Source organism: Sceloporus occidentalis, unplaced genomic scaffold (genome assembly GCF_023333645.1).
Source record: "Sceloporus occidentalis isolate IW3139 unplaced genomic scaffold, rSceOcc1.0.p SCAF_4, whole genome shotgun sequence".
Taxonomy (NCBI): Eukaryota; Metazoa; Chordata; class Lepidosauria; order Squamata; family Phrynosomatidae; genus Sceloporus; species Sceloporus occidentalis.
In genome coordinates this window covers 18370839-18385157 of record NW_028316984.1, presented here as the reverse complement: position 1 = coordinate 18385157, position 14319 = coordinate 18370839, and the positions used below count along the sequence as shown (strand labels likewise).

Genomic DNA, 14319 nt, shown 5'->3' with positions numbered 1-14319 from the left:
TTTAAAGCTACAGCATTCTAAAATCTTACAGTTCTACTGTAAAGGCTCTTCTTCTTCCATCCAACAAAGAGACATCAGAATGATCTTTACTCAAAATTAGACCATTGCACTTGTTTGTTGCTGCAATTTATCCTAGAATAAAAATAAACCCTCATTTTCTAGATGAGAATGAAATATTTCTTTTTTAATTTAATATTTTTATAACAATAATATGAACAAACAATACAAAAATAACAAAAGGCCTTGAAGAGTCATATGAAAGCTGTGCAGAATAACAATCTGAGTAGAGGCAGCATCAGTACTTGCTGTCAGCAAAATACATGGACAAAAATTCTCCTTTTGGGAAAAGAATTGATTTCAAAATCGGAAAAACAGCCTAGGAAGCTGAAAGTAGAAGAACACAGAAAGCAAGATGTTGCTTAACTTGTTCCATTATTATAGCATCCAGTCAAAATCACGCCTCTCCCCTGTTGCTTTTCTACCAAGAGCATGAAAGATACACTTTTATATAAAATCACTTTTTCCACTAATGTTTTACAACAGAACATTTAAATATTTTGAGTTCATTTTTAAGGACAAATGTCTTTTGACTTCCAGTTTATTCCTCGAGGCTCTGAGTGTCGTGAAGCAGTAAATGATTGTGATATTACAGAGATTTGTACTGGGGACTCTGGCCAGGTAATTAAATTCTTTTAATGTTTACCATTTGAAATCTTATGTTATAACTTCTTTCGCACAGTTCGTCACAATGGTGCTACATTGCTTACTGATATTTCAAACGAACATAACTACAGTATATGTCTGAAGGTTTTCCATACTATTTTGTAAAACAATTAACATGTGTTGGGTTGGGGTTTTTTTTACAATGACTAAATTATGCACCTTTCAGCTTGAGCCAAATCATGATTTGAAATGAGAGGTTCAGGAAATTAATTCGGCACTGTGCTTCCCTGAAAAGCATGAGTCTCTAGTTTCTGAAAATTTATGTCTGAGATATTGCATTTCATTGTTTGGATTTAGAAAGAGACCAGTAGAAAGGAGCTTGTGAAAGGTGACTTTCCTTCCCCTTGCTTCTGCCAGTAGCCTCTTGAGGCTGTTAACTTGGCATTGAAAAGACAATGTAAATGATATCAGATGAGTCACTCTAGGTACGGTATACACAAGGTGACACCATTGAGAAGACCTTCTCCCTGGTAATCAGCTGCACCACTTGATGAAAGCATACAGAGCAGGGCTTCTGGACAGATCTTAATGTGCAGGAAGGTATATGTGGAAGAAAATGATATTTTGATGTAAGCTGATCCCAGGATGTTAAAGGTTTAGTTTAAAGGTTAAAACTAGGACTTAAAATTGAGCCCAGACATAGATTGGGAGCCTTAAATTTAAATCCCTAGCTGCAGTTTCTAGACTATTTGGGGGAAGTGTAGCCCTTTCCAGAAATGGTTGATTGCCACTTGCCTGCATGAACAAAAAACCCATCAACAGCATCTCCATCTTTTCAACTTTTTCATCCTGATCTACCCCATTACTAAATCAAGAGTATTGTTTCAGAACAACTGTAGTTACAACAGTCTTAAATGAAAAAAGCTAAAGATGAATATCAAAAGAGGGGGGACCTTGTGGTAATTTAAGACTAGCAGATTTTTTAAAATTTTTTTTTGTGTGAGCTTTCATGCTTCCATTGAATTGTATTCCATCAATAAAGGTTTCCCCTTTCACAAGGTTGTCAAGCCATGTCCAACTGTAGGGGGCAGTGCTCATCTCTGTAACCAAGCCAGCATTGTCAAACACAACCTCCATGGTCATGAGGCCATCAATACATCTCAGGTATATTGATGAAATACAATTCAACCCTCTAGTTTATATGTAGTTATATAGATGTTGGTGTGACATCAGAATAAAATAGAATAGAGACATAGACAGTTGTAGCACTGGTCATAAACCTTCAAAAGGAATGGTTTAGCATAAACATCCTGATATCTGTAGGTTAACACGCAAGTCTGCTAAGCTGTTAATTATCTCTGAAGCGTTAAAGCAAGGCTTTCTGCTTTAAACAAAGTTGATTCTGTTGAAGACAAAGGTTCTTCTTGACAAAGAGTTTTTGTTTTTTGTTTCAGTTATAGAGACTTGTAATGATAATCAGTCACAAACCCATTTTGGGGCCCCTGTCCAGAAGGAGATGGTTGGTTGGATCAAAAGGTTGAAAGGAAACAACAGGTCCCCATTTCCATTGCCCCTTATCAAAAAAAGTGATCCCAGCAGGCAGTGAAGGCAGTTGCCATTTCCAAACCACTCCTAAGGCCTGATTGAAATTATGGATGCAGAAAATCATTACATTTTTTGCTCCATTACTCTCCTGGGTTCTTTCATCAGTCTATATGCCAAATGCATTCTATCAAAGTTCATATCTTTATTCTTATAGAAGCATTTTTGCTTTTCAGTGCCCACCAAATCTTCATAAGCAAGATGGGTTTGCTTGTGAATCAAATCAGGTATGTAAGTTTTTAACTACTTCTTACAGAACACGTAATTGTGATTTGATGAACTTTACTTTTTATCTCTTCATTTTGGTATTTGCTTCATTGGTTTGAAGGTGTTGTGTTGTTTTAATTGTTGTTACATTATTAACCCTTAAACAGTGTAACAGCATTGCTGTTGACAGTGTAACAATACTGTTGGGTGAGAGGAAGTGGGATACAAATAATTTATCTTTAAATAAATAAAAGACTGAGTATATGTAAATACCATATTACTAATTAATTTGTCCTTTTCATTGTTTCCCTCATAATTGTTCCCGTAATATTGTTGAAAGAATAATATTCACTGGACACCCCGTGTGTGTTGTCCATTATAAGCAGTTATGGCGCGTTATAGACGGGCCCATGAAGCGCCGTCATAGCGCCGTGATTACGTGTGAGGGGATGTGCTTCCGGACGCGCCTTGCCCCTCGCACGTAATCGATACGTCAAAATGGCGGCGCCCTATACAGACGGGCGCCGCCATCTTAACGTAGCGGACGTTCTGCGTCCACACGTCCAAACCTAGAAGAGACGTCGCGAGTGCGTGCTTTGGCACTTGCGACATCTCTTCCGGGTTGCCGGAAAGAGCGCGATTTTCGCGCTCCTTTTTTGCAGCACAGAGGAGTCGCGCGGTTTGGCTGCGGCGTCTCCTCCGTGCTGCAACCAGCAGCGGCCTGAGACCGCCCCTTTTGGGCGGTCTGTAACGAGCCTATGATTACCAGCTTCTAACCTATATTCATTGGCTGCAGCTGTCCCCAGAACACTCTTTTATCTCTATTCAAATTCCTCTTCCTAACTTAAGAATTGTTCTAAAGAAGCTTGGGAAACAGTCTGACAAGCTCTTCTGAATTTGCAAGACATTGGAGTATGAACTGACATCCTTACAGCAGCTTTTACCATAGTACATGGGTGCATCCACACTGCAGAAGTAAAGCAGTTTGATACCACTTTAACTGCCATGACCCAATGCTGTGGAATTCTGGGATTTGTAGTTTTGTGAGACATTTAGCCTTCACTGTCAGAGTGCTCTGGTGTCCCACCAAACTACAGATCTCAGCATTCCATAGCATTGAGCCATGGACATTAAAGTGGTGTCAAACTGTTTTATTACTGCAGAGTGGCAGCAACCCATGTCAATCTGTATATGTGAAAGAAATCATCTCCCCACCGAGACTGTAGTGTGTTGTATTCTTTTGTGAAGGAATACTCTTTTGCATTTTTTGTCTTACTAGAAATGGAATACAGAGCAGTCTTAACTGTACTTGTCCAGGAAAACTGCTTTAGATGCCACTTCCCTTTTGGGAGCAAAGCAATGGTGATTTTTTAAAAAAGTAGATTGCTCATAAAGTAAGGCAGTTCTTTAATGTCAGTGTCTGGGTTTATATAGGAGGAAAGGCAAAATGTACAAATCTATTTATATAAACTGTTTTTATTTAGGGACGTTGCTACAATGGAGAGTGCAAGAGGAGAGATAACCAATGCAAATACATCTGGGGACCTAGTAGGTTCATTTGCTTTATTCACATGTTTCCTTTTTACTTTTTACTACCAGTTTTTCACATAAATATGACTTTTTAGTTAAAACTGTTTGATGCTGGAATTAAATGGTAATGATAACAAATAGCAGCTCTCGGTTTTAAAACAGCTTTAATCTGGAAACATGATTGAGCCACCAAACCAATAAAAGAAGGTCTATGTATATCTTATTTCAGACCTATCTAAAACCCTGATTGATATTTAAAGATAGAACTAGGACAATATATTGCATGTGGATGTGTATCCTCCTGTATCTTTTTGAGAGCATTCCAATCTAGCCCCATCCTTTAGGTGACTCACAGAAGCCAATCTCATTGATTATTTTTAGATGGTGAAGCCATCTTGCCCATCCCATACAAGCCATCCTTGAGTTGATATAAGATAATCTTAGGATATGGGTCAGCATATCCAGAGGGCATGAAGCTGGGGATAGTAGTCTTATGAAATTCCAGGAAGGTAAACAGGAAATAAAAGCTACTCCAGCTGTTACCTTGGGTTTTCAGCAGTGTTCCTGATACACAGTAAGGTGATTCTCCAGTCCCCTATTTTTCAATTTTACCTCAGTTTCTGACTTCAAAATGTAACAAGGAACCAGTTTCCCTCCTGATGTCATTTACTTGTGACTAACAGAGAGGAGTTGTCTCAAGGTTTATGCACCCAACTAGACAAAAACTGTCATATGCTGGATTCTAGGAATTTATATATATGGTATATGCATTGAAAGAGAACCCGCGTGGCTTAATGGTTTGAGTGTTGGACTACAACTCTGAAGACCATGGTTCGATTCCCAGCTCGGCCATAAAACCCACTGGATGACCATGGGCAAGTCAAATGCTGTCAGCCTGGTCTGGATTTGAAAAATGGGAATGTAGGGTGTTAAATAGAATTTCGGTATACTAAAAAATCAGCTGCAACTCCAGGAGGCTTCCAGGGGTTGCAGTTCCTGGTTGTAGCAGTGGGCAGGCAAAAGGCAAAAGATATGTGGCCCTGAGGAGAATAGAAATGATTTCCTGTGGACCCTGAACCAGAGCCTGCCCATCTAAATATATTTAATGGTATGTCAGGTTTTGAAGTTGCTAAGATTGTTTGCAGATCAAGAGCATCATATCTTTTCCTTGCTGTTGTATTGATACTTTGTAGAATAGACTGTTCCTTCTGATACACATGTGTGCACATGCACACTGAATCACTGTTAACAGCACCCATATATTTAACTCTACAACAGGAATGACAAGAGGTATGACAAGTTGGAGCATGTCCAGAGAGGGCCACTAAAATGGTGAAGTGTCTGGAAACCATGCCTTATGAGGAAAGACTTAGGGAGCTGGGTATGTTTAGTCCGAAGAAGAGATGGTGAAGAGATGATATGATAGCTCTGTTTAAGTATTTGAAGGGTGTCATATTGAGGAGGGAGCAAGCATGTTTTCTGCTACTCCAGAGAACAGGACCCAGAACAATGGATGCAAGCTACAGGAAAAGAGATTCCGCTGCAACATTAGGAGGAACTTCCTGACAGTAAGGGCTGTCCGACAGTGGAACAAACTCCCTTGGAGTGTAGTGGAGTCTCCTTCCCTGGAGGTCTTTAAACAGAGGCTGAATGGCCATCTGTCAGGGATGCTTTGATTGAGATTTCCTGCATGGCAGGGGGTTGGATGGATGGCCCTTGTGGTCTCTTCCAACTCTATGATTGTATGATTGCTGAGATTTGTAGCTGATTCTGCAATACATAAGTCTACTTATATACAGAAAAAGCTAATTCCTTCTGAATTTCGTTTCTTATTAATATCTGCTAAACATGTGCTGGGCAACCAAGTGTATTATTAAGATTTATACACTTATTACTCAACACAGTTCTTAAGAAACTCTATTTTTCAAGTAAGTTGGAAAAAAAGCCTGCAACATACAACTTCGATAAATGTTTTCAAAGCGGTAACTGGGGGCAGAATTTCATTACTGACTTCCAGCATTTCTTGTCCTTGGCCACAACAAACTGCTTACTAGAGCTACAGATTAGAAAAAGTCAAATTCCCCTTGCACTCTTTTGCGTCATCTTTTTATTACTCATAATTCGCTGGCAGTGGAATCCAACTCGACGAAGGCAGAACAATGCTGGTTCAACAATATGTTCCCCCCTAGACCCCCTGCCCTGCTTCTCCCAAATCTCCAGAGAGCAATGTGGTGAGCAATGTGGTTTAGAAACTGTATTTCTCAGAAACAGACATCAAGATTTTAGTATACAACTAAAGTTTTTAGAGCATTAACTAGTCTAGTACCCTCAACTATTTAAAAAACGTTTTTCTAATTGTTTTGCATTCATTCTGATAAGAGCAGAATTGTATGTCAAATAAAAATTACTTTACATTTTATTTACAGAGGCTTCAGGGTCTCATAAACACTGTTATGAAAAACTTAACACAGAAGGTACAAGTAAGGGAAACTGTGGAAAGGATGGTGATAGATGGATTCCTTGCAACAAACAGTAAGTTTAACATTGTAGAATTAATATACATATGTTACTTTTAGGAATTCTCAATGCATTTCTTGTATTGCTGAATTGACAAAACACAAATATTTCATAGGGAATCTAAATGCAGCTATGTTTTTATGCTCATTCAGGAATCAAAAACTTTTAATGCAACTTATTTTGGCATTTTCTAAATCTTTACCTGTGGTGTCCATACCATTTTACAAAGGGTAAAAGATGAAGATCACATATATCTCTGACCATATTTTTTTCATGTAGCAGAGCACTGGGAATTTGGGGTAAAACTACCATATGTACTTGACTATAAGTAGACCTAATGTATAAGTAGAGGTCAACTTTGGGGACCAAAATTGTACATTTTTATGTGACTCATCGATAAATCAAGGGTCAGACTTAAGGAGGTAGCCCAGATGGGCAGAGGCTTCAAAGCGATCAGTTGCTCTTGCTAGCCTCTCCCCAGCTGGGCTTTCCTTCGCAAAGGGAGCCTGGCTGGGGACGAAGTACCATGTGTATAAGGCACCCTGTTTTTTTGGGTCACGTTTTTGACCTAAATTTCTCAACTTATACACTGTTATATATGGAAGTTATAATTTCCATGCAATTAGCAAATGGCTTGCAGTTTTTTAAAGAATGAATAGTAGGCATGAGGGAGCCAGTGGACGATTTCTTCCCATGCAAATTGGTGTGTATGACCAAATCAAACCAAGACTGCAGCTTAGGGGGAAATGATAAAACCTTGATGTGGTGGCTGCTGTTTACCCCCCATGCACCTGCACACGGACATACAGACACACAGACACACACACTGAAAACCTCCCACAGTCACATAACTGTAGATGGATTTGTTCTTGTAGATGGTTCTTTAGATAGTGCTGTAATATGTTTCTTCCCTAACTATTTAGCACACCAGTCTCCATTTTGTTTTAGATCAGAATGTGATAGATAAGGTAATAATCTTGATTTTCCTGCATATTTGGGAACATTGATGCATAGTGCATTAAGACACTGGCTTTGCTACAGAGAAGTATAACACCCTTTATTGCAGGTATGTTCCTCCCCTTACTACTTCTGAAGTTTGTGGGATCCTCAGATGGCATGGGATGTGATACAGGTTGGAGCAGGAGAAATGTATTAACAGATATAGGAGGAGGCTTTTGTATGAGAAGCATCTTTTACCTAATACAACAATCTTTTCAATTCAAACTCTTATCTGCTGTCTTCAATATGGACTTGAACTGTATAGAATGTTTCCCCAAATGATACAGAGCCCATGCCATTCTCACTGTAATTATTCGCACTGGCTAGAAACGCTTTGAAACACTGATTTTGGAGTTCTGGTCCTCTTTACTCTGCGGTGATCTCCGTAGCATAAATATTTCTGTTCTTAAATCAATTTGGGAATTTGAACGAATTTACCCTTTTTTCTTTGTACTATTACCAATACTCATTAGGCTGTGAATACTACTTTTCAATCCTTGCCTCATTAAAATCATTTGGGATTTTACTGTTAACTCCAGTCTAAGCAGGCATTGATAATCTAATACAAAATTCCTTTTATTTCTATTTTATAAAATATTTTGCTAGTTGACCTCTGCTTTTTGTTGTTGTTTTGACAGTGATGTGTTTTGTGGTTTATTGCTTTGTGCAAATCTTGACGGAACTCCACGAATCGGTCACCTTGAGGGAGAAATCACTCCAACGTCTTTTTTCCACCAAGGTGTGGTAGTGAATTGCAGGTGTGTAGTGTACAACACAGTTGTGTAAATGGTTCTTTTAGCTCGTGTCTACATTTTGGAAGGCAGTGTCTCAAGGACTAAAGCTACAGGTTTGCTTCATACACTGACTTTATTTCAAAAATATAAATTTGTAGTATACACACTAAATATTATTTAAGTACTGCATTTGAATCTGAATAGATTTTCCTCTAGATAGAACGAATTTATGTCAGTGCTCTTCATAGAAATAAAGTTTCCCTGCTTTAGTTCTTTCTGCCTCATCAAAAGCTGCATCTTCACTACAGAAATCATCCAGATTGACAGCACTTTAACAGAGAGCTTTGGTGCCAAAACAAAATGCAAATCCCAGGATCCCATAGGATGGAATCATGGCAGTTAAAGTGTTGTCAACCTGATTTATTTATGCAGTACAGATGCAGCCAAATTGATCTGTACTTTCACTGTTGAATTCAGTGTGGCCAATTTTTTTAAATCAGAACTATCAGAAAATGCTTTCCTAGTTATTCAAAACAGAAAGTGATCTTTTTGCCATTTACACTATTTTTAAATCATAAATTATGTGATTCCGTTTCCTTTATGCATTTTCCATCATGCTAACAGCATTTTTAAAAACTTCTTCTTGTAGTTGTGCACATGTACTTTTAGATGATGAAACAGACTTAGGCTATGTAGAAGATGGAGCTCCATGTGGTCCTAACATGATGTGTATGGACAGAAGATGCCTGTCCATTCAGTCCCTGAACATAAGCAGCTGCCCTGTTGGTACTAATGGAAAAGTTTGTTCAGGACATGGGGTAAGTCACAGTAAAGGCATGCCAATATTCAAGGTTCAGAGAAAGGAAATGTTTTCCCCCCATTGATCAACATGGATTTCTATAGTTCGTTTTTGAAAAGAAATTGACAGGAGGTAGAATAACCTTTTATTTTCAGTGCTTAGTTATGTTTATCCTCAACTATGCTGGTAGATCCTTTAGCAGACTTATTTAGAAAAAGAACATGATCCTCATTGTGCCATAATATCAGTATTTTCTAACATTATTTTTACAACCTTCCCAACTAAAAATAGCTTCAAAATATCCTGCCTCCAAATCCTTTCCCATAATGAAGTTCCTGCAATAATGCAATATGTGTTATGCAAAACAACCATTTGTCCCATTTACGTTAAAAAGAACGACAGACAGAAAGGTAATGATATTTATTGCTCCATGTTACTTTAAAAAGGGCAAGGAACAATGTTTTCACATTTCACATGCAAGTTCTGAGCTCCTTGTTTAAAAAGGTGCACTGAAAGAAATGAGATTTTTTCCCAATTGCAATTGGAGCAAAACATTTTGGAAGAGAGCAAAGGGATTAGACAGGCATCTTTTGCTTGAAAAATCTACACCACAACTTTACTCATAGTTTACTAATAATTGTAGCACCATGATTGGCATACCTCCAAGGAAAAGATATGGCTACCAACTGAAATTTAGTTATTAGGCAAAGAACATCCTTTATCTTCCATCTGGTCTCCCCTATCCAGATTCTGCCTAGTGGGCTCCGGTGGCTAAAGTTGAAGTGTGATGGAGACTGAAGGATGAGAAGGTTGCTCTAGTTGGGTATGAGTGTAGCATTCGGGGGGTCCTTGGTTTACTGCCTCCTTACTTTTCTCTGTCTGTCTGGCATATTGCCCCATTTATTCTCTGTTTGATTAACCACTTTGCTTACTTTTTTCACACTAACCCCCAAATATGTAAAGGTGTCAGTTCAAGTGGGAGACATATTCCAGTTATATATTCTGATGTGGTAGAACTTTATATCCCATCCCTTGCCCCCACATCCTCAAATGTATCTGGCTATTGACCTTTTCTGGTGGGGGGGGGGGAGGGAGAAGGAAGAACTCAGATATGCAGTGGTTCTTCAGTCCAGGTATTTACAGTCCAAAATGAACTGCAGTTGGCTCTTGCCAACTGCAGGTTTGCCATCCATGGATTTGAGCATCTGTGGATGGCCCTGCCCTATTGTCTCCAGTGGTAGTGCATGCACTCTGCTAAACTGCTGCAGCTGTGTGTGCAGCATGCCGCAATTAAAACTGACAAGACTTGGGGTCCCGTGTTTTTTGGCATCCGTGGGAGGTGGTAGTGGTGGGTCTGGATGGAATGGTAGTTTCTTCTCTCTCACCAGAATGTTCAAATTGATTACTTTGTTTGCTCAGTGGGTGTGAAGGAGAAGACCAGTTGGAAAGCACAGCACTCCCAAATGTTCCTGAGAAGAAAGCCAGAGAGCTTTTCAGTCTTTTCCATTTGAGTAAGATGAAGACAAAGGGGGAAAGTGGAAGGAGAAGAAAGAAACGGGGAGATTTTAAAAACAGCTGGAAAAGGGAGATGACAGAGGATTGGGATTGTTCCTGCCAAACTGGGACAGTTGGAGGTTATGCTGTATATCTAAATCACTGTTGATATAAAATCTAAATTACTGCTGACATTGTCGCAGATTCCTTGGCTGTGCATACATGTGGTGGGTCTTTAGTTGATGTACTTGTATTCTAAAATAAACTAGTTGCAAAAATTGACATTTTTTAAATGGAGTAGCCCTAATCCACAGAAAACATTTTAAAGGTAAAGGTAGTCCCTTGCCATGAATGTCTAGTTGTAACCGATTATTGGAGACAGTGCTCATCTCAGAAGAGCCAGCATTGTCCAAGGACTACTCCAATGGTCATGGGGACAGCATAACTGCACCAAACACTGTTACCTTCCCACCAAAGTGTTACCTATTTATCTTCTTGCATTTTCATGCTTTCGAACTGCTAGGTTGGCAGAAGCAGAGACTAGTGACAGGAGCTCCCCCCATCATGCAGCACTCGGGCCTTGAACTGCCAACCTTCTGATCTTCTGATCATCAGAGCTGCCATGTTAACCATTAAGCCACCATATCCCTGAGACTATATATTTAAAAATCTCCCCTGCAATATCATCTATATGTAGTGTATTTTGTATGTTGATAGCAGTGCAGCAGTGGCATGTAGCACTTCAAAGCACATACAGAATTCCCTTCTGCACAGAACTCACTATTTTGACTCTAGTGAAAGATCAAATTAATATATTTGAAGGATTACAGAAGTAATCCTTTCTGTGATCAAGAGATTTACTTGTATATGCAAGAGCATCTGGATATCTGGATCTAAAATATGAGTATATTGCTTTCTAATATTGCTCATCATATTTAGGATTCCTCCAAACTGTTCAAAAAGTCCCAGATTTTGTACCTGTTCCTTATTTTATTCTTGTTAACTGCCCTTGAGTTGACCTCGATTCATGGCGACCCTGTGGATGAGACATCTCTCAAGCCCTCCTCTCCTTCACTCTTCTTGCAGGTCCTTCTGCTTAGGACCTGCAAGCTCAGGCCTGTAATCTCCCTCATTAAATCTAATCATCTGGCATTGGTCTTCTCTTCCTACTGCCCTCCACCTTCCCAGCATTATTGTCTTTTCTAATGAGTTGTGCCTTCTCGTGATGTGACTGAAGTATGACTGCCTACGTTTAGTCATCATGGCTTCCAGGGAGAGTTCAGGATTGATTTGTTCTAGGACCCAGTTGTTTATCTTCTTGGCCACCCATGGTATCTTCAGTGCTTTTCTCCAGCACCACATCTCAAATGAGTTAATTTTTCTTCTGTTGCCTTTCTTCATTGTCCAATTCTTGCATCTGTACGTTGTGATGGGGAATATGATAGTTTGGACAATCATCACATTGATGTGCAGATTTGTATCTTTACACTTTAGGATCTGGACCAGTTCTTTCATAGCTTCCATTCCCAGTCCTATACTGGGTTAAAATAAGCCAACCCGGGGAGGTGGTATAAAAAGTCTCTGATCTTTCCAAGAGCTGACAAAATACTCTGAGGTAAACAAAATGTGTATGGATCTCCAAAATAAAACCAGAAAGAATGGGAACAAAATCGGATACTTTTTTGTCTTTTTCATCCATCTGGACATAACAAAAAAAAAAAAACAGGAATAAAATCTGTGATCTTCTGGTCTATTTAATAAGTGTAGGTGAACCCTTAGCCAGTTTTATCTGTAAGCCATGTGCATTATTATTATTTATTATATACTAACATGTTAAACCTTTTTTTTAGGTCTGCAGTAATGAAGCCACATGCATGTGTGACAACACTTGGGCAGGGACAGATTGTAGCATGTTTGACCCAAGAAAGAGAGAAGAAGCAGAGAAACCCAGTGGGCCAAAGGGTTTGTATGATTTCAGTTTCTTCTTATAATTACTTTTTTGCAGAGGAAAGGTTGGAAGAAAGAACCTGGGAACAAGTACAATGCTTAATTCAATATGTTTACTCTGGTTCTGGGTGATTGTTTACCACTGGTCCAAGTGGGGAGGGGTGTTCATCATTTATTAGTGGGATTTGATGCCTCCTCATGCACTTGAATCATGTACTGCTGCTGGTTCTGATATATACTGTTCCCCAAGAAGAAAATCTACATAATTGTTTGTTCATTTTTGTCTTTAAATTTAATCACCTAATTTGGAAAATAGATTTTGTTATAATTAACATATTTTAATAGTGTTATCTCTCAGTTTGGCAAATGAATTAACATCTTGATTAAGATTTTTTTCATTACTGAGTGCCCTTTTGAATACATAAGAACCTCAACAAAGAAAATCTTACAACCTTTATTAAATGAAAAACTTGAAGGGAGCTTCACGATGGGAGAGGCCTAAATTTCTTAAATGCCATTGGAGACCATTTGCAGCATTATCCTGTGAATGTCTCTTTAGTAGTCCTTATTGAGTTCAACAGGATTTATTCCTACATACTAAATAAAATTTTGCGGTCTGAAAAATGTTGTGATCTGGAGCAGCTTTCTTTCATTAATTTTATAACTTCCTGAAATATTTCTACTTCTTGCTTGTAGTGGATAAGATTGTATGTGTGAAGAAAACTTGACAAAATATCAATGCATATAATTTTTTTCTTATTTGTGGGTGCTTAATAGATTTTTGTTTACCAAGTGCATGTTTAATAAACTTAAATACTCATGTGTGCGTGTATTGTATGTGTGTGTGTTTATGTAAGCGTGTGTTTAAAACTCTGTATTTCCACAAATGTAAAAAGTGACCTAGTAGTAGTTTTCTTTTATAGTTCCCATTTGGCAGTGGACATTGTTTTGAAATTTTCTAATGTTAACAACTCTTTTCATACATCTCCTACTTTCAGCCTGTAGAATTTTAGGAGTTAAATTTCATTTGTTATAAATCCAGAAAAGAGAAAATACCAGTTTTTAGGACATGCAGTCTTTTATCATAGTTGGATTTCGTGAATGAATGTGTGTATGAGATAAAGAGAGAGAGAGAGAGAGAGAAAGCAAGAGTATCATAAAATTATGTATAGTAAAATTAAATTAAGTGTGGTAAACTGCATGCATGAAGTCCTAGTCCTTTCCATTTGCTTTAATGAAAGAATATTGGGACAAGGCAGTAATTCAGAGCATTAAAGAAGTTAGCATCAAAAGGTAAAAACGTTCTAGCTAAGTGTCTATATTACTAAGACAATATTGGTGGCAGGCAACCCTGTAAGTTAGTTGGAGTTAAAAAGAAGTTCCTCCTAAATGGTGACAGACTTAATAATCCTTAGTCCCACTTGGACTAGAAATTTCTACACTGATGTTTTTTAAAGGACTGCCAGTCGTGTGCCATCCCCCAGCAAGAAGGATAAGTGGAAACTGTTTTACTGTCCATTCATACCCCCTTCCTAAACAGAGGATCCAACAACAGTATGAGGGCAATATCTCCAACTGGCATCTTTGTCTGAAGTGAAGGCATCCATAAACAAAATGGATTCTCTCTTCCAGTGCAGATGTTGTGGACCAACTTTTGGAGGAGGGCATAGAAAACTGTTGGAAAGAGGAAGAAGAAAATTATATTATATGAACAGAAATTTGCTCACATGGCATTGAACATGTGGGGGATTTGAGATTCCCTTCAGGATCCCCTAGGGATTCTAGTATATAGTGGAACTGATAGTTGCTATCTACCCCAAATTAATT

The 14319-nt window shown here is 38.5% G+C and overlaps 1 protein-coding gene across 6 annotated transcripts in view; it reads left to right on the top strand.

The window, feature by feature from the left end:
• The window catches only part of ADAM23 (ADAM metallopeptidase domain 23), a 115651-nt gene that overhangs the window by 56307 nt on the left and 45025 nt on the right, over positions 1-14319 (top strand). For all 6 annotated transcript variants that reach the window (XM_089519322.1, XM_089519316.1, XM_089519318.1 and 3 more), the window contains exons 18-24: positions 598-678; positions 2442-2492; positions 3957-4020; positions 6429-6534; positions 8157-8276; positions 8902-9070; positions 12396-12507. In XM_089519322.1, coding sequence (XP_089375448.1) covers positions 598-678; positions 2442-2492; positions 3957-4020; positions 6429-6534; positions 8157-8276; positions 8902-9070; positions 12396-12507 — 703 coding nt within the window. The remainder of the gene's footprint in view (positions 1-597; positions 679-2441; positions 2493-3956; positions 4021-6428; positions 6535-8156; positions 8277-8901; positions 9071-12395; positions 12508-14319) is intronic.